Genomic DNA, 26854 nt, shown 5'->3' with positions numbered 1-26854 from the left:
GAACTTTTCTTCACAGTGAAATAGCAACTTATTCACCTCTCAGCTCAGGAACGAAGCCAGGGAAGGGAAGGGGTTTGGCAGTTACAGCATCACAGAGAACTTGCATGAGGGTTGCAGTTGGGATCCCCAGAACCCACAAAAAAGATGGCAACCCACCAGTGTTTTTATCACACAGAAGGTATGTAGACACAGGATCCCCAAAGCAAGCTAGCTGTCACATTATCCTTATATCCATGAACTCTGGATTGAATTGAGAGACCCTACCCCCATGAATAAGGTCAAAGGATTGATGAAGACCTCCTGATCAGAACCACAAGTCTTGACATACATGTGGACACACTTGCACCCTGTTCACACATGCATATATACTACACATGCACACACCTGTACACACCTGAACCCACCTACCCACACCTGACCACGCCATGCATGTATCTCACACACACACACACACACACACACACACACACACAAGCAAAGAAAATCCTCCAGAATAAAAACAGAGCTTCCCATTCTCATGACTACTCGGTCCATAATGGAAAGTTTAACCGGTTCAGTAAATGCAAGGACCCTAACAGCACAAGATGGGAATACAGGTAAAGTTTCCTGCCCTAGATTTCTTCTTCTGCTATGAAACACTGGCCAAAGCATTAGGGAAGGAAGAGGCTTATTCCATCATCCAGAGAAGTCAAGGGAGGAACTAGAATAGGAACCAGGAGGCAGGAACTGAAGCAGAGACCATAAAGGAATGCTGCTTACTGGCTGCCCCCCCCCATACAACCCTGGCCCACCTGCTGGGGAGGGGGCGAGCTGTCCACAGTGTGCTGGATCCTGTCACATCTATGAGGATAATGCTCATGAGTCAATCTGATGGAGGCAATCCTTCAGTCGAGGTTGCCTCTTCCCAGGCGATTCTGGTTTGTGTCAAGTGGACAAACACTAACCTGCTCCAAACAGATAGAAGCGTTTCTGATAAAATCTGGAAGCTACAAACCAACTTTAAATACTAGCTTTTTAAAGATCAGTGTTTCAGGGGCAGTGCTTGTCCATCAATGAGAACAGCCCTCACCACCTGCCCCTGTCACCACACGGCAATGAGCTGAACCTCTGGAAACCTTCAAGGTTTGTTTTATATCAGGCATCCTTTCTCTGATATAAGAAAAGTAGTGGGCAGAAGCAGGCGGATTTCTGAGTTCGAGGCCAGCCTGGTCTACAGAGTGAGTTCCAGGATAGCCAGGACTACATAGAGAAACCCTGTCTCAAAAAAACAAAAACAAAAACAAAAACAAAAAGAAAGAAGGAAGGAAGGAAGGAAGGAAGGAAGGAAGGAAGGAAGGAAGGAAGGAAGGAAGGAAGGAAGGAAAGGAAGGAAGGAAAGAGAGAGAGAGAGAGAGAGAGAGAGAGAAAGAAAGAAAGAAAGAAAGAAAGAAAGAAAGAAAGAAAGAAAGAAAGAAAGAAAGAAAGAAAGAAAGAAAGAAAGGTAGTGTACAGTTACTAGGTACTAGTTCTAACTTTTTGAGTCTAAGTCATTCCATCCATAAAAAATAAATCACAGCCCTTGAGAATAACAGAGTACCTGGATTTTCTAAGGACCTTAGAATTATTATTGCCAAGAGAGCTTCCTCTGAGAACACATTAGGGCTTGTGAGGGGAAGCTTTTCCCCTAAAAAGCTTTACCTTCTCTTAATTTTATGCCCTTTAGCCCCACATTGGTCAAGAATTACCGATGTAAATTTTCTAAAAAACCAAATGTCCAAAAGCTGGAAAGAGCCAGCTCAGGTTAAGATTGGAGAAGGGCAATCCACTCTGATCATTTACATTCTCAAAGAAGACGCAACATTAGCAATATTGAAGCAACTGCCACCATAAATCGCCTAAGCCCAGACTCAGTTCCACTTTCCGAGTAAAATAGACCAGAGTCCAAGGAAACCATTAGGGCTTCCTTTCATGTCTCAGATTTATGAAACTGAAATATTCTGTCAACCGAAAATGCCCAGCACCCAGAACAAAAGCAGACCCACAGGACACACACATGCTCAGACCTTTTGTTGTTGTTGTTGTTGTTGTTAAAAGTACACTGTTCTTACCTTTCCAAAACTTCCTTTGCCAATGGCCCGCAGGATCTGGAAGTGGTCAAAGTTGACTGTAAAAAAGGAAAAGAGGACAATGAGGCCAGGTGTGGACACTGTGTCCATGTACTACCCACTTGCTCTGCTGGCTTCTGCCCACCAGTGTTATCCACCCTGCATTAGCGCCTGGTCACTGAGGCACTGCCAGATGAAGGACATTTCATTTTCCCCCAAACACAGTCAAAACCACAGCGGGGATCAAAGGAGGTGACAACAGGAAAGCCCAGCTATTTGGATTTCACATTCTCATCTGTCCTTTTCCCTTCTCCAAGTGGACCCGTCCCCACCAAGGGTCCCTCTGGTGCTCCTAGAACTCTTGAGGTCAGACCACAGCTTACCCGTTCCTGCTGTTGTGCTTTTGGTCTGATCCTTCCACACAGTCTGTCCAACGCTGGCAATGGGGCTACTTCAGGCCAAGCATGCTGAGCCACACCACCCACCTGCTGTCACCCCCAATCACACCATCCCTTGCCTCCGTTTAGCTCCCTCTGCATCTTTACCCTCCAGTCCTCACGGACCTGCCTCTACCGACCTCTGCACTGAAGCAGGTCAGCAATGTGTAGCCATACCACTGATTGTCATGGACATCTTTCATGGTCCCTGAGCCCCCTTTCCTTTTGTTTTTAACACAGGCTCTCATGTAGCCCAGGCTGACCTTGCACTTATGTTCCCCCTTCCTGTGTCTTTGGAGTGTTGAGGTTATAGACATGCCATAGTGCTAAGTTTATGCGGTGCTCAGTATTGGACCAAGGACTACATGGATACTAGACAAGTGGTCCACCTACTGAGCCACACCCCAGATTCCTTCCCTACTTTCAAAAGTATCTACTTGACCTCTAAAGAAGAACCCTCTCCTCAATGCACCCTTCAACAATTTCCACAGGCTCAGTCTTTTTCCCCCTACCCAATATATATGGAAGGAACACTGGACTCTTTCAGCTGCCTGTCACTCAACTACTCTCCTGGCCTCCACTGGGTCAGTGGCATGCCAGAGCCTGACAAAGTATCCTTGACCTTTAGGTAGTTTGAACTGATGCTTGCCCTAGTACTCTTGGAGGACTCATAGATGCCTTGAACTTCAGAGATGCCACAGTTCCCAGAGTGGTGGCCACTTACCCCTGACCACACGTTTCAGTACATCCAACAGACCCCAGGCTGAGTGGCACTAACCTTTTCCAAGTACAGGAGCTCAAAACCAATGATTCATCTATGTCTCTTGTCCCTCCAAATTCCACCTTTAGTACTTTATTAGGGTGGGTCAATATTTCCTCCTGTTCTTTCAAACCTGTTCATCCTGAGGCTCTTTTGGTTTCCACCTTCTTCTGTCACCTAACCTCTACAGTAGCCTCTCAGCCTCCCACTCTGACCCTCCCTTGGGGCACATGTGGTAAGGATGGCAATTGTGTCTGTCCACTGTTTAGTCCCTGCCCTGACCCCTCTCTCTTAGCCATGGAGAGCATACTGCTCCCTGTACTGCACGGCTCCAGTCCTGTCACCCCATACTGCTGAGACCTGCATGCATGCTATGTGACACAGGACCCTCCCTTCCTAGTACAGCTGTTTCAAATCCATCCTTTGCTCTTCTCCCAGCATGCACTTGTCACCCTGCTTTGTCCATCTGTGTCTGGAGAGGGGACTGGGCCTAACTTCCAACTAAGCATGCAGTCTTGTAGTGTGTTAACTTCCACTAAACACACCATTCTGAAAATCTCTACAGAACTTGATCATTTTTTCTTGTCTAGATTCTGAGTTACGGGGAGTCAAATATCATGATTATTCTATTTGCCTTGACGCCCTTAGCGCCCCGACCTTGCTAGCACACTGGGGCACTCCATAACTACTCATTAACTGAAGGGATGATTGAGTGAGCTAATCTCCATATTCATGGTGCCAAGTGCATAATAAGTCTTTGGTAAATATTTTTGCGTTTGACTGAATTGCAGCCAGTTCTCAATAACTAGGAAAGACATGTTATTTACAAAGATGAAGGGAATTGATTGGCTCACTGCATAACTGAAGCTTGGGTATAGGAAAGTCAGTGAGCACAATTGGTTCCTTGTATATTAAACTTTGCCAAGCGAAAGTCAGACTCCAGTGAGCTGTCAAACCCCTGTCGTGCTCAGAATGGAGAAGCCGTGTTAACCGTTAACTAGCAAAACTCCCGTTCTTTAACCCAGCTCTGTTTACTTTCAGAATAACTTACTGGAACCAGAAATTCCTTACTTCACCTCTCTCCACTCCCTACAGGTTGAGGGAGGAGAAGAAGAAAGCAATGGACTTGGGCCACAGCTCGGGTGGCTGTCACGTGCTGGGACATGTGAAAATCCTAACAATAATCTCTACGGTTTGGATATCTCTATGGCTTAAACTCTGCATGCCAACCTCCCTCTTAACACTGGGTGTGGCAAAGTATTTCCTTTTCTCTAAAATGTGTCAAATACCTAACAGAAACAACCTGAGGAGAGTTAACTTTGGTTCATAAATTTAGAGAGAACAGTCTGTCACTGTGGGGAAGGTATGGTATCTGGAATAGACTGGTCTAAAGTATAGAGAGTTTGCATCCTCTCCATGGTGCCAAACAGGAACCTGGAATGAAGCTGTAAGCTAGGCCAGGCTATTACTTTCCTGGCTGACACTCTGTGACCTATGTCCACCAACTAAGCCTTCTATGTCAAAGACTGCACAACCTCCCAAATCATCACCACCAACTGAGGACCAAGTATTCAGAGACGTGAACCTGAGAGGGTATGGTAGTTCGCTTTCTATTGCTATGATGAAAACAACAAAAAGCAAGTTGGGGGAAAAAGGGTTTATTTACATGTCCTGATTACAGTATATCATGAAGGAAAGTCAGAACATGAACTCAAGGAACTGATGCATGAGGCAGGAGCTGATGCCGAGGCCATAGAGGACACTGCTTACTTACTTGCTTGCTTCTTCTGCCCTGATCAGCCTGCTTTCTTATACAACCCAGAACTACCTAAGGAGGGAACTGTCCAGTGGGCTGGACCCCTGCAAGGAGCCTGATGTTCACATATGTTTAGCCAGAATGTCCCAATGATTAAAGCTGTTTTGAATAAGTTACGGTGTATATAAATCAAGAAATTACACACACACACACACACACACACACAGAGAGAGAGAGAGAGAGAGCTTTCTGACATCATTTAATAAACAACCACTGCACACCTGGTTGACCACATCTTTATCTTTTGACTCCAGACATCAGCCAACCCCATTGACCTACTACTTTCTGGTGACAGGTGCAGCCATTCAGGCATAACACAGTTCATAAAAGTGTCATTTAGACCTTGCTATGATCCACTGGATCCTTGCGGTGAACTTGTCACAGGTCTGACACCAGCAGGCTCCTCTGTCCCTCTTCCCTGCATCTCTGGAACTGAGCATCCAGGCCCATTAGCTTCTTTAGCAGTCTGTCGCTGTGGATAAATAACTTCAGGTTCACCAGTATTTCCAATGTCCTCTGGAGGTGCAGCCACACAAGATTCCTTGCCTGTCTGCAGTCAGACTCCCTGCAGGCCCACCCTGGTTCCATCTGCCTTCAGGACGTAACCCTTGAGGCCTCACCTGGGCTGCATTCCTAGCCTCAGATGTATTCTCACTTCACCATCTACCCAACCAACCTGTAGATTCCCTATGGTGATCCATCAGACCTAAGTCCTGCTGATGTGCACTCTCCTGAGAGATCAAGCTGGGGTAATAACCACAGAGACTCAGGAAAAAGTGGAGGGGAAAACCATGGCTTTGGAGGTTAACAGGCTGCAGACCAATGGGAAAGAGAGAGAGTTCCATGGGAACAAACCTAGCTGACATTCCAAGTTATATGGAAAGACATGCAGTCTATTTAGTGACTCTTTTTTTTTTTCCTTCCTTGCATCTCTCCTTTCAAGGCAGTCTCGTGTAGCCTAGGTTAGCCAAGGATGAGCTTGAATTTCTGATCCTTTGAGTGCTTGGATTATAGGCATGTGTTGCCACATCCAATTATGCTCTAATGAGAATTGAACCCAGGGCTTCAAGCCTCCTCTCCCATTAGAGCTCAGGAACCACTATTGAGTAGATGAGAGTCACAGATTATGGTATCAAATCTGTAAATCTCAGTTCCAGATGTGAAGGCCTTCATCGTGCATCCCCAACCATGATGCCTAGGGATGACATTTGGTGTTGACTGGGTCTCTCAGCAAGTCATTGGCTCAGTAAAACTATGTAGACCTAAGGTCTTCACCCAACCTGGAACTGCTAGATATCCATTAGAAAGAACCAGAGCTCTCAATACTATGTATCTAAGTCCAACTGGGGACTTAGATAACTGGAGTACTTGAGTTTCATTCATGTTGCCTTGACAAAATACTCTGATTTTTTTAAAAAGAGAAAGGGATTGTCTTAATTCAGAATTCCTGGCTACAGTTCATCATAGGAGAGAAGTCAAGGAGGGAGGAACGTGAGCCAGCTAGTCATGTGGCATTCACATGAAAGAGAAATGAATGCATGCTTACGTGTTTGCTTGTTTGCTTGCTCGCTCGCTCGCTCACTTTTGCTCAGCTTCATTTTTCCACCCTTATATAGTTCAGGACCTGCTACCTATGGAATCACTCCCCCCACCCACAATGGGAAGGCTTTTATTTAACTGAATCAACCTCACACAAACATGCATAGGCGAACTTGATCTAGACCAGTGTTTTTCAGCCTTTCCTAGTGCTGCAATCTTTAAGTGCTTTAAGTGTTGCAATATTTCTCATATTTATGTTACTACTTCATAACTGTAATATTGTTATGAACATTGTAAATATCTGATATGCAGAATATCTGATATGTGATCACTGTGTAAGGATTGTTAGACCCCAAAGGGGATTGAGAACCACCGATCCAGACACTCATTTTCTGAAACTATCTACCCAGGTGGTCCTAGATTGTGTCAAGTGAAAAGTTAAAGTTGACCATCTCATGGGGGAACACAAAAACAATGTGTCTTTACTAAACATCCACAGGATATTCTCTTGTCATGATTGCCTAAAAGCACAGTGTGACAAGAACTTGGACAGCATCCACTCTTAGTTAACTGAAGCTACCAAGTGGTCCAACCTGTGACTCATAGGTTGTGAGAGCATACACATGTTTATTTTGTTGGACACTGCAATGTGACATTGCTACCTACAATGTTCACGTCCCAAAACAAGACAATCAAGTTACGCAAAACAAACAAACAAACAAAAACCCGAATGCTTTAAATTAATTTAGAATTTTGTGTTAGGCTGCATCTGTGATTATACTGGGCTACTTGAGGTATATGGGCTATACACTGGACATTCCGGGTTTAAAACAAACAGAAGGTATTTTCAGTTTGGGGTAATAAAACTGAGTGTTTGGGGATGCTGGTATGTGGGGGGCTCCTTGAAATGATCCCCTGAGTTCACCATGCACATTGTACTACATACAAATGATATAAGCTACAAAATACACCTTAGAAATGCCAAACATACCCCAACACTGGTGGATCTATAGATCTGTGGGCTCTGGCCCTGAATACAGCCTTCTTTCATCCTTGGCTCCTGAGATAGCACAGGTCTTTTTCACATCCATGGCCAGGGCTGAGAAATTCCACCCAAGTGTCTGCCCATGGCCAGGGTCCATGGCAACGGGCAGAGCTGATGTGGGAAGTCAGTGCTGGGCACTTTGTGCGGACCTTCCTCTCTGATGCCTGCTCCACTCTCAGCACATGAAGAGAGAAGCTGGGATTGGCTTCACAGAGCGGCAACACTGCTCTCAGCATCATTAAAAAGTGCTTTGTTTCCTTGTTGATAAATGGGTTTAATAACACCCCAAGCCTTTTTTTCTAACAGTCTATGCTCTTATCAGAAAAAAACACTGAATCTGTAAGTGGTTGAGAATTTGCATGCCTGATTCATATTTAGTGGAGTGCAGCAGCAACATTAGGACATAAATTAATTTAGAGCTGGTGGAAAATTCATAAGACAAGCTTCCAAGAGAGCTTGAAACCCCAACCGTCAATCTGTCCTTCCTTCCCATGTGCCTGAGGTCTTCATTTTCTTTCTCGGTGCTATCATAGTATGTAACAAAGGCAACTTAAGGGAGAAGGAGTTTACATGGCCCACAATTCCAGGTTATCGTCTACCATTGCAGGCAAGTCAGGGCAGCAGTCAAGAGCACACAGCAGTGGATTAATGCATGTGTGCTGGTGCCCAGCGATCTCCAGACTGTAGCCCAGCAATGGTGGTCATGACTTCCAACCTCAGTTAATGTAGTCAAGAGAGTCCCACACAAATATTCCACAAGCCAACTTAATCCACTCATTCCTTGAAGAGACTCCCATCCCAGGGCATTCTACAGTATGATAAGTTAACAATCAAAACTACCTTTATGCATATCTTTCCTGGGATCATATTGACAAATTGTCACCAAGGAGCATAAAACAACAGGAATTCATTATTCCACAGTTCAAGAGGCCAAAAGTCCAGAGTCAAAGTGTCAGCAGGTCTGTGCCATTCATGAAGACCCTGGGGGTCCTTCCCTAACTCTGTCACCAGTCCTTGTCACTCTGATTCCTGTCCCTGCATCACTCCAACCCATTCCTCTACGGTCACAGGGCTTCCCCCCATGTGTCTGTTTTCTTCGTACTCAACCACTTCACTAGATCCAGGCTGCTTTCAACTTAAGATCTTCAGGTGCACCAGCAATGACCTATTTCCAAAGCTGGTCCCATTCTCAGGTTCCTGATAGGCACGCACTGGTTGGGGGTTAGGGGGAAGGAGAGGAGCTACTCAGCTCAGTGTACCCACAGGAGCCCTTGATACAGGAATGGCCAATGAAGAAAAGTCAAGTAGGCAACTGAAAACTTAAGCTTACATTTAAGGTACCTGTTCTACACTGGCGTACATGTCCGCAGCCACCAGAGTCATAGACATGCAGCTTTAGAAATAGAATTTGAACCTTCTGCTCTTTGGCATGGTAGAGTTGAACCAGAGCTTTGGGGCCAACACATGGCCATGAAGTCATGGGACTGTGCCCTCTGAAAGGTCCCAGCTCTCAGGACAGTGATTCAAAGGGAAGCTTCCTAGATACCTAACCCACAGACATTTCTGCCAAATGACTGCTGACCACCTGCCTTGGTTGGAGGAAGAACAGCCCCAGGCTTCAGGGCCTAGCCTGACTGGAGCATCCTCTAACTGATGCGTTTAGACTCCGTTGCTGAGCAGCAGAACAGGAAAGGTGACAGGCGACAAGGAGGAAGATACCTATTCTGCTGCCTGCTGCACAGGGAACTCCACTGGTCCTCATGAGCAGTGACAGAAGCCGAGGCACTGAAAGGTGAGCGGATAGTCTGATGCAGATGCACGGTGATTTGATTTCTCTTCTTACCAATCAGAAACAAGCACTCTCCGTTCGCTACCATTCATTGGGGGACCCTAAAACATCTGCTTGATGTCCTTCTAAGAGGCAGAAAATCAGAGCAAAGACACAGAGGGAGGACCATGGGTGGACACAGAGATGATGGCTTTTCTAAGCCACAAATGTGGCTGGATACTTGAATATACCCTGGACGTATGTCCTAAATGGATTGACAATCCCCTGCCTGTCACCAGGAGAAGAGGCCTCAGTTCTGACATCAAGATTGAACCCATATCTCCAGTCTCAACCCCTCTATCCAGCAACGGGGCTTTGTGTCCATCTGTAAAAGGAACCACTAACACTGCCTTGCAAAGCCAAAATAAAAACCTTAGATCTCTAGAAAGCAGCAAGTACTCCGCCAGGAAGGAGAAAGCCACGGGTAAATTATGGCCGACACAGTGGTTAGTGTTGAGACAAACAAGTTCAGAGGAGGGCAATTATTAAAAACTTAAAGAAATGATGGAGCCTGAGCAAAAATAGCAGCTTCTGAGGATTCAATCTCCATCTCAGCCTCAGAACATAAAACACAGCGCCTGATCAGGCGAACGCTTCATCCACAGTGTGAGATATTCCGCCCACTTAACAGCTCGCTGTGTTCTGCCCACCACTGGATATACTCAAGGAGTTAAACAAACTGTGTGGAAACAAAGGCTTTCACAAGAAGGCTTCAGTCACAACACAAATTGCCGAACACATGGCTGAGTTTTGTCAGCTTCTGGGAAGAAGGTGAAACACGCCAACAGAAGTCTGAAGAAAATGACAGGATCTTAGATGAAGCAACGGTGAAGAAAGTCTCCAGTGACTCCTGGGCTCCCTGCGGCTGAGCAGCCTTCCGCTGCACACATTTTTATGAAGTTGCAAGTCTTTCCCTCTTCTGCTCATAGGAGAAAAATCTGTTTGCCCAATCCTAATGTACTTTCGAAGGCCCCCTGAATGAGTTGTGCTTTTCTTTCCTGAGTGGCAGAAATGACACAACGTTCCAGCCTTCCCTAGGCACTGATTTTATCATCTTCCCACCAGAGGGAATGTGGGGACATTGCCCCAGGTTCTCACAGTCAGAACCCAAACACACTCGTTTTACATAAGCAGACACGCAGAACACCTGTGGATTCAAACCACTTTGACAGGAAGCATGGAGGCAATTAGGAAAATACAATATATTAAAGCCTCCTTGCGTGGGAGTGGGGTGAGAATAGGTGACTGACTGAGAAGCAGCAGTGTGCAGAGTTAAGGCCCAAACCCAATTCCCAATGCTCACCTTCTATAAATGCCACCCTAAGCAAATGGGGACAAAAACGTATTGTGGTCCAGACCTGGCCAGGCAGGGAACAGGTGCCTAGGAAGGACCAGTGCCCAGCAGAGACTGGGGCCCAGCCTCCTGTAGGAAGTGGAGAATGAGAGCCAGTGAGGACCACTGTGAGCAGTGATGAGCAGGAGAGGAGTCCCCAGGCCATGCTGGTATCTTAAGTAAGTGGCCTCAGAGACAAGAACAGAGGAAGAAAGCCCCTGACGTGCCTGGACGGGATAGCGTGCCCACATTCTCAGCTTGAGGAACGGCAGGTACACAAGCCCTGGAAGGATCTGGGACCTGAGCTCTTTAATGAGCGATGCAGCCAGTCCCTCTAACTACATAAGCGCCGGGACCTCTATGAACCATCCGCCCTGGGAAACAGAATCACATGGAATAAATGGATAGAATGTAGAATGTGGAACAAACACTCAACCTACCGAGACCGAATCCTGCAGAAACAGTCAATGCGGACACACCAGTATCAAGCAGGAAGATTCAATTAGTGAGGAAAAGCCTTCCCCAAAGAAAAGCCAGGGGGCCAGCCAGCCTCACAGGAAAACTGAACAAAGAAGAGCTGTCAGTCCTTCTCAAACTCTGACAAGAAATGTCAGCTGTTCTCTTGCACAAGAACTCAGAGGCAGGGACCCTCAGACTCATTTCCTGAGGCAAACATTGTCCTGACACAGAATCGAGACATAGACTACAAGGAAATGAAACCAAAGCTTTCTCCCTGAGAAAGAGGCTGCAAAAGTCCTCGGCCAGGTCTTAACAGAGCATATAAACAGCACATTGAAAGGAAGCCATGTGGAAGACTCCAGACACTCAGACCTTATCACCACACACTATGCAGATGAAAGACAGAAACCACAGGTCCATCTAAACATATGGAGACCATGTAAGTGTCTTCTAGGATCCACTTTGAAGACTTTCCATCCTGTCATTCAGTCTGCACACAGTCCTCTAGAATAGAAGCCGCAAGCCTTCTTGAGGGCCAGCTTGAAGGGAAGAATCCAGCAGGGGTTGGTTTATAACGTGAAGTACTGAGGCACAGAGCCTTATGCTTGCCTAGGACTTGTCAAACTGCTTGAAAAATCACTCAGCAACACCCATGGATAGAAATGTGCAGGAGACACATTCCGCTTCAAAAGTAAATATGAATGAGTTAAAGAGAAGAGTCAATAAATAAATGGATAAAATCCTACATATCCTCATTATTCAAGTTCTTGACAAAGGAATACAGTTCAGCATAATAAAAATCATTTCTGATGCAATGCCAGCTTCATAGTCAAGAAGGAAACATTGAGAGCGTGCCTGTAAGACCGGGGGCATGATAAGCCAGCTCACTGTTTCTACTGCTCCTTCCGGTGCTGGTGTGCCACCAGGGGCAATTAGGCAAGGGAAAGACTCTTCCAAGTTGGGCATGAAGGCCTATGTCTGTAATCCAGGACTCGGGAGGCTGAAAGAGGAGGATTTCCATAAACTCAAAAGTTGGCCTTTACAACAGAATAGAGAGAGAGAGACAGAGACAGAGACAGAGAGACAAAGACAGAGACAGAGATTCCAGACTTAAAGAATTATTCTCTACAAATGGCCTGATCTTATTTAGATCCTGAAACACTAAAGAGTCTTCAAAATCCTCAAAAATAATAAATTGTTTAGGTAAATATGCATGTGAAAGATCCACATCCCACCAAGGGGAGGGAGAACCTGTCGAGACAATATCCAGAGGTTAGGCATGGCCCCTGTCTGAGGAATGGGGCCACCCACCCATCTCCAAAACTTTAACCCAGAATTGTCTAAAGGAAATGCAGAGACAAAGAGTGGAACAGAGACTGAAGGAAAGGTCTCCCCACATACCAAACCCAGTCACTATTGCTGATGCCAAGAAATGCTTGCTGACAAGAGCCTGATACAGCTGTCTCCTGAGAGGCTCTGCCAGATCCTGACCAATACAGATGCAGAGGCTTGCAGCCAACCATCAGGTTGAGCACAGGGATCCCAGTGGAGGAGTTAGGGGAAGGACTGAAGGATATGAAGGGGCCTTATCTGGCATCAGTGGGAGGGGAGGCCTTTGATCCAGTGAAGGTTTGATGCCCCAGTGTAGAGGAATGCTAGGGCAGTGACGTGAAATGGGAGCAGTGGGTAGGTAGGGGGAAGCATTTCACAGAAACAGAGTAAGGGGGGATGGGATAGGGGATTTGCAGAGGGGAAACCTGGAAAGAGCTTAACATTTGAAATGTAAATAAACAAAATCCAATCAAAAAACAAAGATCAACATCCCATATGCTCCCAATAAGTTATCTGAAAAAGAAAACAACCTTTTTAGTAATAGCATCAGATGATAAAATAATTAGTATAATTTGCTTAAGAGATGAAACAGGGAATTAAAGAAAAAGTCCATCTAGCTTCTCCTTTCTAACTCCCTTCCTGGGGGAAATCTAGCTTCACAGGGAAAGCTAGCTCTGAGAACAAAGGCTGTTAAAATGCCCATACCACCCAGAAAGGCTGCACAATCAATGTCATAGCTATCCAAATTCCAAAGGCAGTTCTTATGGAAATAGAAAAAACCCTGAAATTCCTTAAAAACACATAAAGATCTCATGGAGCACAAACAACTCTGAATAAAATGATCAGAGTTGGTGGCAATGCACTGCTAGAGTCATTGCTGAGATCTGCATGTGGAATGCCCCTTCAGGCTCAACTGTTTGAACACTGGTCCCCAACTCAGGGCACTTTTTACTGGGGGATGGGGTACAGGACTGCAGAACATTTTGGAGATGGCTTCTAACTAGTGGATCCAGGGTTATAAGTTTACAAATGCATGTCTCCTCCACACACTTCAGTCTCTTTCAAAAAAGGAGGCTCTGGGAAAGCGTGTTCATGTAGGGGTTGGCACTGTCCAGGGCCAGTCGAGCACTGATGACCATATAAGAACCTATAAGAGCCTGGGAATGCCCTAGATGTCCCACGACAGAAGAGTGAATATAGAAAATCGGGTTCATTTACACAATGGAATACTACTAGTATAGCTATTAAGAATGAGGACATCCTGAGTTTTGCAGGCAAGTGGATGGTACTAGAAAATATCATCCTGAGTGTGGTAACTCAGACCCCAAAAGACAAGCATGGTGTGTTCTCACTAAGAAGTAGATGTTAAAAAGTACGGGGTACCCAAGACACAGTCCACAGAACTCAAAAAGGTTGACAAGCTGAAGGGCCCAAGTGAGGACGCCTCAGTCCCACTTGGGAGGAGAACAAAGCAATCACAAGTGGGGAGAAAGGCAGGGACCTGGGAGGGAAAATGGGCAGGAGGGGAGTGGGGAGGGGGAGAGGTGAACCTGATCTGGTATTGGATGAGGGAAAAGGACTGAAGTCTTAAGGGCCAGCAAAAAGAATGGAAACAGGCAACCTTGGAGATAGGAGGTTGGGGGGACCCTCCAGAATGCATCAGAGACCTGAGAGGTGAGAAACTCTCAGGACCCAAAGGGAGGGGCCTTAGATGAAATGACTGACAGTAGAGAGAGGGAACTTACAGAGCCCACCTCCAGCAGGAAGACAGGGAATCAAAAGAGGGAGAGGGGGTGGCATTACACAGTCACAACTGTGACCCATATTTGTGCCTCTATGAAAGAATTACAGGGATGGAAATGGAAAGGAGCCTGAGGAAAAGAATGTCCAGCGACAGACCCCAAAGTGGGATCCAGCTCAAGGGGAGGTCCCAAGTCCTGACACTATTACTGAGGCTATGGAGTGCTCACAAAAAGGGACCTAGCATGATCACTCTACAGAAGACCCAACCAAGCTGGAAGAGCCAGATGCAGATATTTGTATTCAACCAATGGACAGAAGCAGCTGACCCCTGTTGTTGGATTAGGGAAGGCTGAAAGAAGCTGAGGAGAAGGGCAGTCCTGTAGGAGGACCAGCAGTCTCATTTAATCGGGACCCCTGAGATCTCTCAAACTCTGGACCACCAAATAGGCAACATACAGCTGGTGCTGATCTGAAGCACACAGAACACATATAGTAGAGGACTGCTGGGTCTGTGTTCATTCAGAGATGATGCACCTAACCCTCAAGAGACTGGAGGCCCCAGGGAGTTTAGAAGTCAGGTGGGGTGGGGGGTGGGGCCATCCACGTGGAGACAGGGGGGATGGGGAGGAGGTACGGGATGTGGAACAGTAGGAGGGTGGCCAGAGGGGGAATAAAATATGGAATGTAAAAATTAATTAATTAATTAATTATTAAAAAAGAGCCTGGGAGTGATGGGGCGTCCAAGGAGCAGGAACCATCCTGTTGTAGCAATCACACTTGAGCATAGCAAAGCCAGTCAAGGATAGTGATGACTCATTAAAAAGTGACAACCATGAAGACCCCAAAGCTTGCATTTTTTTTCCAACCATGAAAATACTGGTTTCACTGCTATCCAGGAAGTGTCTGGGGATGTCTTGATGACAGTGTCCATCAGGTGGCTTGCATGCCACGGGTTTCCCGGGAATGACAGCAGTCACTCTATTGGGCTTTGATCCTTTTGTTGGGTGGGTGTATCTAGCAATCTTAAAGAGGGACAATCTCCAATCTGTGACATGCACACCATACAACTGCCCCATAGAACAATGACCCTACACTGCTCCCAGTGAGAGCACCATGCATCTTCCCTCTGTCTGAGGAATGGTGTGTTCTGGGGAGATGGCCACTTAGGTCTCCACTTCTCGTGCTTTTATTAGGCGACAGAAGGTAATTGTCTCAGTTTGAACAGAACCAGAGTGAGCTTTGCGTCTGCGTGGCTCACTCCATTCTAAAGAGAAACTGGCATTTGATAAAAGGTCTCTAGTGGGAAAGTGTCAGACTGATCTGTGGGTTCGCGGGATGTGTTTACCTGAAGTCTGTCACAGGCATTCTGTACTGAAGACACCAGAAGGCATGAGGCAGGCATCATCCCTGCCTTTTGGAGCCCTCACATCTAGCTCACACTGACGAGGTCTCTAACTTGTAATTTGTAATATAAGTACCCAGTGTACTAGAAAGAGGTCTCGTGGGGAGGGCCATGCCTGGAGACAGGCGGCTCCTTAGAGAAGTGAACATTAAACTGAGACAGGATAATTGCAGGAGCCGGACAATCCCAGGAGAATGGTTCTGTCAGAAGGATGGGAGTCTCTCTAGGTCAAGTCTGAGAGATGAGGGTCTAAGCCCAGCCAATAGAAATTTCAGACTTGAGATATGGGGGTTCAACTGTGGCCACTCCTGGAGAGAGAGGGGGCCAGGAGAGAAAGCGCTGAACAGGTAAGAAAGGGTCTGGCCACGCATGAGGACAGAGATAAAAAAAAATGGTGTCCTCCTCAGGCCAGGGGAGACCTGGCAGTGGGTGGATATTGGTCCAGGAGAAAGAAAAGAGGTTAGAGTGGGAGAAAGGTAGGAGGAACAAGGGGAGGGCTGAGGGGAGAAAGGGAAGGATGAAAGAGAGAGATAAAGATGTGAGGGAGAGAGAGACACGAAAGCGCAAGCAGGTGGTGTGGTGTGATCAATTTCTCCCCCTAACAAGGTTATCAATCTGCACGTCTACTATGCGGTGTGGCAAAAGTGCCTCAGCTCTTAACACTTTGTAATAATAACGATTTACTGTTTCACCTGTAGCACATGTCCACACAGATCAGCCGGCTTCCTGCAATGAAGATTCAGCACCTTAAGCTGCCAGAGCTACTGTAACAAACTACCCTGGGTCAGTGGCTAGCAGACGAGTCATTTCTCATGACTCAGGAGCTGGGGTGGCCAGGAGCAAAGTGTCTGCTCATTTAGTCTTTGGCCATCACCATATTTTGACTTCCTCAGATGATGGATATCTCTCTGAGATCTTTCATTAAGGCATAGTTCATTAAGGCATTAATTCATCTGAGAGAAGTCCCCTCCTGGCTCTTCACCTCACGAAGGCTCATTTTCTAACACCATCACAGTGGTTTCAAAGTCTGATTGATGGATGGGCCACTGCATTAGCGTTTGTCTTGCTGTTGCTATAAATAACAAAACATTTGAAGGGCTTATTCTGCCTCACAGTTTCAGGGTACAGTCCATCACAGTGGGGAAGGCATGGCGGCAGGAGAGTGAGGCAGTTGGTCAGGAAGCAGGGGTGGATGCATTAAGTCCTCAATGTGTTTTCCTCTTTTTATAACCCAGACCCAAGTCCACAGGATGGTGCACCCATACTTAAGGTGAATCTTCCTCCTTGTTGAACCTAATCGAAATAATCCCTCACAGCAAGTCCTCAGGCTTCTTTCCCAGAAGATTTGAGATCTTGTCATGCTGCTAGCAATACTAACCACCATGGACACAAATATCTAGACCACAGTCCATAGAGACAGTCTGACGAAGGCTACATCTTACCTATGTTCCTGTTGTTATTAAACATCTCGCTCATCAGATGGTGACACATTTTTCTGTTTCGTTCAAACTCTTACCTCTAGAGCCTGTGTATATGTTCATGGATGCCCACGAAATAAATACGTTCTGCTAATTTCTATACATCACTCTCATGTTGACACCTAGAGCTGGCCTTGCTCTGCCTACCTTACTCCACAGACCACTCCTGTGCTTGTGGACCCAACCATGATTCTTTTTCCAACCTCTGCTTAGATCTTTCTCTGACAGGGATGCTTTCTCAGACCATTTTTGTGATTTTTTTTAATGTGTTATAGTGGCTATTCCTGGTTGTCAACTTGACTATATCTGGAATGAACTCTGACCTGGATCTTGGCTTGGAGATCTTGAGGCGGAGTGGCTATCAGAAGATCAAGACTGGGAGATGTCTGCGTTTAAGGTCATCTGGGACAAAGCAAGTCTCAGATCCAAGCATGGTGGCACATACCTTTAATCTGGGCCACACCTTCTGCTGGAGACCTCCATAAGGATATTGGAAGAAGGAAGATTCACTCTCTCTCTTCTTCACTTGCTTGCCTTGTAGGACTGAGCAACTGCTAGATCCTTAGACTTCCATCCACAGCTGCTGCTGACCATTGTTGGGAGTTGGACTACAGACTGTAAGTCATCGACACAATCCCTTACTATATAGAGACTATCCATAAGTTCTGTGACTCTAGAGAACCCTGATACATGTGTCAAGGTGACAGTGACACAGGGTGATTCCAGTGGTCCACATTATTCCAGATGAAGCTTTCTGAGGTACATGAGGGGGAAATGCCATATGCATGAATCACCTGGGAAAGAAAAGCAGCCAGCCCTCTCCCACATGGGTAGGCCCCATTTGTCTGCGGAAGGGACTGGGTGACTGACCCTCCTTTGCTGATGCCATTCTTTGAGCTGAGCTACCCAACATTGGTGGGTCACGACCTTGCAGCCTTTTAGACTGAACTCTCACTGTTGGCTCTCCTCAACCTGTCAACTGCAGTTCTGGGAACTTCTCCGTATTCATGTGAGTCAGTTCTTTATAACAAAGCTCTCTGCGAACCTGCATCCCATTGCTTCTGTCTCTTTGGCGATGGCATCTCTCAGCAGACACTGTCTGTACCTCACCTATTTCCTGCCTGTCCTTATGTGACAACTACAGCATCTGCATCTCTCTCTTCACCCCAGGACATCCTCTCATGGTAGAAAGCTGCTTCAGGATGTGTATCAGGTTGGAGAGTCAGAATTCAGTGCCCTGGCAGTGGCTCTCACTCAGTGACTGGCGGGCATGAGTGGTTAGCATCCTATGTCCTTGTACCTCAGGGTGGAATGACTAGAGTGGTCTTCAGTGATCTGCACCTGTGCTCCCATGGTGACCTGCATGAAGACACAGCCTGGGGTGGCTGCTTGTCCCGTCCTCCCTTATTTCCGCTCCACACAAGTGTCCCAAGACCACACTAGAACGGTATTAGATCTTTTTCTAGAAAAGCTCACCCTGAGATGCTGCCATCAAAGGGTTCACATGTAATGTGAAGAAAAGTTCTCAGAAAGAGCTAAACCTCCCGCTGAACATTCTAGAAGGCTGATTGCATAACTAGAACATCAATGGTTAGAGAGAGATTGGAATGTTGCAGATCCAAAGCCTGATTTCAATTTATCTTGGGCTTTAGCCTCTTAAATAGCCATTCCTTGCTTACCTCTGTGTCTGACTTAATGTCCTGTGACTTAATAGATAAAACTTTTTAGAATGAAACCTTAGTTTCTGCCAACCAATAAGCTAAGAGCAGCATCAGGTAGTACCCGAAGCTTACAGCTGAGATATGGCCCCCACTTCACTTTAACCTACCTTTCCAATACCCGAATAGTGTGGCTGACTTGTGGCTTTTTGTATAACATTACTTTAAAACTTCTTCAAACTCTTACCTCATGGCAGCCTGGAATTTGGGTACCTAAGTCCATGTTCCAGGGCCATTATCGTTCATATATGGCTATAGTTAATTCTCTGTTTCACATCACAGCACCCTGGGTACCTCCCTCTAGGAACACCAAATGTGGTTGTTCACACATTTGTTTATTAGCTTGTGTCTATCTGTAACGATGTCACTGGTCTCCTTGTGTCCTCTGTGCCCTGCTCAGAGTCAGTTGGGTGACTGAGGATGATAGAGTAGCCAACCCTGGACATAGCCCTCTCCTTCCCCATCTTAGCTTCCTCATTAGGAAAACAAGATCACAGTGACAGAAAGTGGCTTCCAGATTCATGATCCGAGTTTGAGATGCCAGGGCTGGCAGGTAAGAAGGGACACAGTGCTAGTACATGACAAGGCTCTAGATGTGACTGTGACTCCGGTCAGCTTTAATTGGGCAGGGATTCCAGGACAGCATGGCTATTAGGAGGGGAAAAAGCAGAAACAGGAGCAGCCTCCTTCATGGGGCCTTTGGTGGCTGCTAATGGGATGTAGCCTGGTGCAGCTCTGTCAGGTGTCTACATGGAAATGGCCTTTAAAGGTTCCTATTTGTTCTTAGAAACTAATGAGTGTCCCATGCTTATACAGAACTGTTCTTCCCTAATGATTTTTTAGCTACTCTCCTGGTTTTCCTCAGGGCTTCTACTTATGATTCCAGGAAATTGGAAACCAACTTCCTTTGTGAAGTCAACAGACCCCCACAATGGTAGAGGTTCCTGGAGCCCAGGGTGTGTGGAGATGTGCAGTGGAGCAGGACCTGCAGTGTACACCCACCCTGCGGGTCGCTTCAACACCTGACAGAGGAGAGAGTAAATGGGAAAATCTGAAAAATCCTTGAAATTGATTAACACTGGCTGTCAACTTAAAAGGTTCTTGCATCAAAGAGATGGGTGCTGGGATTGCATATATTGCTCAGAAAACAAAAAGGAAGAGCCTTGAAACAGCCCTGGCACAGAAGCCATGGGACTCTCGGGGAGCCTCTTTGGGCATACCAAGCAAGGCTGAGCATGTGCGCAGGGCCACAGTGCTGCTGTGGTTCGCCAAAATGATGGAGTTTTCACAGATAGAGCCACAGTGAACGTCGACAAGACAAAGGAGACAGAACGGCATCATTAAGAACTTCAGAATTTGCAAAGAGGCCAGCTTCTCCAAAAGTCAGAGAGAAGAGAAAGAATTGAGTGTTCGTCTCCTACACTGTAATGAGTTTAACCTTAAAGAAAGCAAGCAGAGGAGAAAACTGTTCCCTCTATCAGTAAATCCATCGGTCAGGACAGGCAGGCTTTGGTCTGTGGTTCTTTGGTTAACATTTGACTATGGCAACAGCTAGTGCTGGGTGGGAAATACCCAGATAGAGGGTAGATGAAGGATGTTACAGGAAATGGGGGCATGCTGCCATTGCCTAGACCACTGATTGGCCCAGCATTACTAGACATCTAACCAAATACTGGATCCAAAAGACAGCCACTGATTCAGACTTCATGCTGCAAGTTACTCAATTTAAATAAACCCATTGGATATATTGAATATTGAATATATTATTGAAAACATACGAAGGCCAAGGGAAAAGATTAAAAGTAGTAAAATCCAAAGACAAAACAGTTCACAAGAAAACTGGTTACTTTCACCAGAAAATAAATGAAAATATTTTTACCAGATTTATTTATTGTATGAGTATGAGTGTTTAACCTGAATATGTATGTGTGTAACACATGTTCACCTGGGACCTGGGGAGGTCATAAGAGGGTACTGGATCCCCTCAGACTGGAGGTATACATATTTGAAGCTACCATGTGGATGTTAGAAACAAAGCCCGAGTCCTCTGGAAGAGCAGCCAGTGCTTTTGACGTCTGAACTATCTCTCCAGCACTCAAAAGTGGTTTTTAAAGAGAAACAACTCTGACTAAAATCAATGATAGTTAAAAGGCCCAGCTCACAAGGCACAATGTAATTTCAATCAGCAATCTATAGGAGACATATTTTATACAATAGAAGAAGTATGAATTGGGGTGGGTAGCACTAAGTAATTGCTATCAGGTGTGTTAAGACAGGAAAAGACTTCTATTTCATTCCATACCAAAATGAAACATAATTCATCAAATTGCTATTCCGAGAGGGTGGGGATCTTGGGTGACTGGGAAAACCATATGTTTTAGAGGAAAGCTGGTGCTATGAAAAACTTATAAGATGTGACAATAGCTAAGCCAAAACTTTAAAAAAAAAACTCTGTCTCCAACTTAATGGTTACAGAAGCAATCAGCTGAGGGCAGGAGACAGAGATGTACTCAATTGTAAATTAAATTCAACCTATTGAAAAGATAGGGAAAGAACAGGAACTGACGGGGCTTTTGTTTTCTGGGCTTCTTCACGATCTTGGAGGAAGCAAAGCAACCAGAAGGGAAAGGATGACCCACTCACTGAGAAATCAGTAGAAGAATGGATGTACCATATGTCATAGAAGATATGGGTGTCACAAAGCCACAGTCTCTATGGCACAGATCATACCTGAGTACAGAGAGAGCCCCTGTATACCAACTGAAATGATCTCCACTTTGCAGAAAAGCTGACCAGGAGGGCCTGAACAGGAAGTCACAGCAAGATACCTGAACCAATTAATCTGATTGAAAGGAACTCAACATCAACGGCCATGAGAAGTGCCAATCAAAACTGCTCTGAACTCCCTCAGTACACAGTTAGTGAGCCAAGGCGCATGCTACAATCTACCACCTACCCTGACACAGCCTGACAATGAGAGCTAAATCTCCATACAAACGTGTATCAAGATGATAATTAAACATGTAATGATGTACAGTCACGCACTGGGCATACTGGACGACCTAGAGTCTGATGACTCACAAGGAGAATGATATTGGACAAAAGGTGCAGCTTTGGGTCATGATAGAACTCGATTGCTGCCAGGTTTTGTGGGCTAAATATTTAACATGAAGAAGTTAACTTCCTGAAAACACGTGCCCTGTGCACTTCTGTGTATGTACTCTACTGTGTTATAAGCTCTTTGGCAAACTAGAAAATCTGCGAAATCAAGCATTTGTAATGTACAAACACCAGAAGCACCGTGGCTGAGGAGTACAGTGTGGCTAAGGCATCCTCTGTTGCTGACACTGCCTAATATTCCAAACCACTGCATAAAAGGGCAAAAAGCCGAAAGGACCTTAGCCTCTGTGAAACCTCTGTGCGTGATAAGTATTCCAAGAAGCTTGGTCTTACCAACAGTAGAAGATGAACTCAAAGAACACATCGTGAGGTCTGAGACTGGCTCAGAGCTATGATCTTGCAGAGGATCCAGGTTTGATTTCCAGCACCCATAGGAGGGGCATTGACAACTGGCTATAACTCCATATCCAGGGCATCCAATGCCCTCTTCTGGTCTCCACATGTGCTACACTCATATGTGCATAGCCACACATATACATATTTTTAAAAAGTAAATCTTAAAAAACATATATTTTTAGGTGCCTCCTGGTCTCTCGTCCTGGAGATGGTCCCAACTTCTCCACCCCTGTCAGTTACAGATTTCTATGAATTCTGGTGGTCATCTGGACATCTCTCCTGTCCCTACCCACACCTGATCCTAAATACGCCATTTCCCTCCCCCATTCCCTCCCAGTTCCCTCTCTCCATTTGCCTTTTATGACTATTTTACTCCCCATTCTAAGTGAGATTCAAACATCCTTGCTTGTGCCTTCCTTCTTGTTTAGCTTCTTTGGGTCTGTGGAGTATAGCATGGGCATCCTGTATTTTCCGGCTAATAGCCACTTATAAATGAGTACATACCACATATGTCCTATTATGACTGGGTTACCCCACTGAAGATGATATTCTCAAGTTCCATCCATCTGCCTACAAAATTCGTGATGTCTTTGTTTTTAACAGCTGAATGGTATTCCATTGTGTAGACACACCACATTTTCTTTATCCATTCTTCAGTTGAAGGACATCTAGGTTGTTTCCAGTTTCTGGCTATTATGAATAAAGCTGCTATGAACATAGCTGAGCAAGGGTCTTTGTGGGATGGTGGAACATCTTTGGGGTATATGCCAAGGAGTTGTATAGCTGGGTCTTGAAGTAGAATTATTCCAAGTTTTCTGAGAAACTGCCAAGTTGATTTCCAAAGTGGTTGTACAAATTTGCATTCCCACCAGCAATAGAGGTGTATTCCCCTTGCTCCATATCCTTGACAGCATGTGATGTTTCTTGAGTTTTGGAGGTGCCAAGAATCAGTGGGCTGTTAGCTGTGACTCACAGCATTGGGGATATGGAAACTAAAGAGACCACCTTCTGTAGCCAAGGCAGGAACCCCATTGGAGCTATAGAGACACCAACCCACCCACAAAACTTTCAACCCAAAATTTATCCTGTCTACAAGAAATGCAGGCATGAGGATGAAACTGAGGCTGAGGGTAATGGCCAACCAATAACTGACCCAACATGACCCATTCCATGGGCAAGCATCAATCCCTGACACTATTAATGATACTTATGTTTGCAGACAGGAGCCTAGCATGGTTGTCCTCTGAGAGGCTCTACCCAGCGGCTGACTCAGACAGACACAGACAACCACAACCAAACAGTAAGTAGATGGAGCTTGGGAACTCTTATGGAAGAATAGAAGGAAGGATTGTGGGCTCTGAAGGGAATAAGGACTCCACAGAAAGTCCAACAGAGTCAAATAAATGACCAACCAAAGAAATACAGACTGAACCTAGGGCTTCCCATGTATATATAGAAGATGTGCAGCTTGGTCTTCATGTGGGTCCCAAACAACTGGAACGGGGGATATCCCAAAAGCTGTTGTCTGAACATGGGGTATGTTCTTCAAACCTGGCTGCCTTATCTGGCCTCAGTGAGAGAAGATGTTTCTGTTAGCCTCGAAGAGACTTGAAGTGCCAGGGTCAGGGGGTGGGGGTGGGGTGGGGGATACCCAGTGGTGCCAACACCTGCTCAGAGGAGAAGAGGAGGGAGGGAAAAATGGAGGGAGGGAGGTAAGGAGGGAGGAGGAAGAATTGTGGGAGGAGATGACCTGGAGGGAGGCATTGAGCAGGATGTAAAGTGAATAAGTAAAAATAATAATTTTAAAAGAGACCCATAAACTCTAAAACTCTAAACCATATATATACATATGCATATACATCATATACATATATACATATACACATATACATATACATAATTTGGATCCTATTTTGTCATCCTGGAAAAACAATGTAAAGCCTGGTGAGAGCTGGTGTTCTCTAGGTGGGGACAGAAGAGCATCTGTCAGACTTGCAGGGGCTGATGCAATGACCCTCCTGGGGTGTCACTCTCTGATAGCCTGTCAGTTCTCAGATGTGCAAACTCAGTGACTCAGCTGTCCTTCCACTTCTCGGTGGGTGTCCTTTGGTACTCGCCTCACAGAGACTCCTATGGTGTACATTAGGAAACCCAAATGAGGATGTTCACATCCCTCATCAGCGGGAGAATGAGTCGATAAATCATGGCTTAATCAGAGGGGTTGCTGCTGTGGAGTGGCCCAGCTGAATGAGCCACAGCCTAAGTGTAAACATGAAAAATGATAGCAAGGGAGAAAAACAAGATGCAGAGTGATCTGGCTCCATCATGATGGGGTTTAAAAATAGAACTTATTACTGGGATTACATAACGTTAAGCAGAAGACTGAGCCTCCGTAGCATGAACACCCAAAATAGACACTGATCCAGCTCTTTGTACCTCATACTACCTTGCATGCTTGCTTACAGCAACTCTGTCAGGTAGATATGATGGTGTGCATTTTATAGGTGAGGAAACAGAGCTGTGGTGGTGTGGAGCAACTTTCCCAGGTCATAAAGCTGTGAGGTAGCTCAGTCAGGAAACGACAGGTGCCTCCAGTCTGAATCTGAATTCTCCTCACAAGCTCAAACATTTGAATGTTTGGTCCCAGGAAGTGACATTATTTGGGGAGGTAGGAGCTAGCTATAGGAAAGGGGTTTCCTGAGGGTGAGCCTTCTCACTTTCGGTCTCTGCTTCCTATTGAACAGCGATGCCGGAGAGGGAAGAATCTCATGGCCATGCCTGCCTGCACCCATGCCTTCTTTATCCTCAAATTATGAGCAGCAAGAGAAAGCAACAGATCAAGGTCTGCCTCCCCAACCCTCTCTGGTCAAGAGCAGGCTCCCAGCAGATGCATAAACAACCTTGTACTCCAGTGGAAGAAGATGCCAACTCAGGCGGGTGCTGGGCATACAGGAGGGATCGGGTAAGTGCTCAACAAGAGATGATGGTCTTCCTGCCTGTCGACCTCACATCACTTTTAATACAAGATTTCTTCAGTGTTAGAAGAGTACCTCCAGATGTAAACTGGCAATCTTGTCTTACAGAAATCTGGGTTTTTGATGGTTATTATTGGATGGCCCACTATTCCACCCCCAAGAGAATGGAAATGCAAATTAAAGAGATGTTTTGAACTTTTTTAAAAAGCCTTTCAGAAGCCTAAGTCATTATAGTCATAATTGGGGTACAAGATGGAATAAAATCCCCATTGTATCAAGATAAAGATAAAGGGATAATAACTCCTATCGGTCCGGTCTTGAAAACACAGACAGTATTTCTAACAAACTCCTGTATCAATGGCCATCATAATTGCCCGTCTCCTCATTGTAAGCCAAGTGGCTGTTCTTCTGGCATTGACAAAGGGAGCAATTTCAGATTTTCTTTGTTTTTCTGCTTCTCCTTCTCTTCTGCTTCCTCTGTTCTTTCATTCCTTGTCTCTCGCTCAGGAAAGCAACTGCAATGACTCAGTGTTTGAATGGAGAAAGCAGACATGTTGCCACCACCCAGTGCAGACTCCTGTGCCACTGTGAGCTGGGCCCTGGGGTTCTTGCCATGCTACACCTCTGGTGAGCTAAGGTCTGTCCCCTGCACCAACACTCCTAGAATGCCTGCTCTACCCACTCAGGGGAGGGCCTCTCTATGGCTGCCTGTTATGGCCATGTCATCTTCAGCATGGTGTCAAGAACCTGGGAATGTTGACACTTCTGGCCTTGCTACTTCTCAGCTATATGACCATGACAGGCCACTCAACCCTTTCTATCACTTCAGAGGTGACAAGTGGAGGCCTCTGCTTGATACTCGGCCTTGTTGTAAGTTCCTTTAAAGAACTGAGTTAGACACAGAACTTTAGAACCTAACATTTCACACAAATATCCAGATTTCTGATGTCAGAATCTAGTCATCTGGTCACTCATTCCACAGTCTCTCACAGGGTCTGTTGGAGTCTGTGGTGGCTACTCATTCTGTCTGGGGTAGCCTACGATGGAAACCCAGGAGTTCATGAGTGGAAGGCGCCAACCTGTTATGGTTGTGACACACTATTACAGCACCACACTCATCCATCCCTCTCATAGACTCTGTGTTTCTTGGCCCCTCCCTTTGCCTAGAATATTCTCTGCACAGATTTACTCAGAAATCCTATTCATTCTCCCAGGCTATAGTCACATAATACCTTGATCACAAGCCTCTCTCAGCATCTCTATCCCTAACTGAAACCAAGTTCCTCATCTGACTCCTTCTGAGCACCAGATATAACTATGTCCCAGTGCTTTCTATGGCCAGCTTTTTCCCCATTTAATTGTAAACACACACACACACACACACACCAC

At 45.7% G+C, this 26854-nt stretch overlaps 1 protein-coding gene across 1 annotated transcript in view; it reads right to left on the bottom strand.

Moving 5' to 3' along the window:
* The window catches only part of Stk32b (serine/threonine kinase 32B), a 252605-nt gene that overhangs the window by 186749 nt on the left and 39002 nt on the right, over positions 1-26854 (bottom strand). Inside the window, exon 2 of the mRNA XM_052199394.1 lies at positions 2088-2143. Coding sequence (XP_052055354.1) covers positions 2088-2143 — 56 coding nt within the window. The remainder of the gene's footprint in view (positions 1-2087; positions 2144-26854) is intronic.

This window comes from Apodemus sylvaticus, chromosome 11 (genome assembly GCF_947179515.1).
Source record: "Apodemus sylvaticus chromosome 11, mApoSyl1.1, whole genome shotgun sequence".
Lineage (NCBI taxonomy): Eukaryota > Metazoa > Chordata > Mammalia > Rodentia > Muridae > Apodemus > Apodemus sylvaticus.
This window is presented reverse-complemented; position numbering and strand designations above follow the sequence as displayed.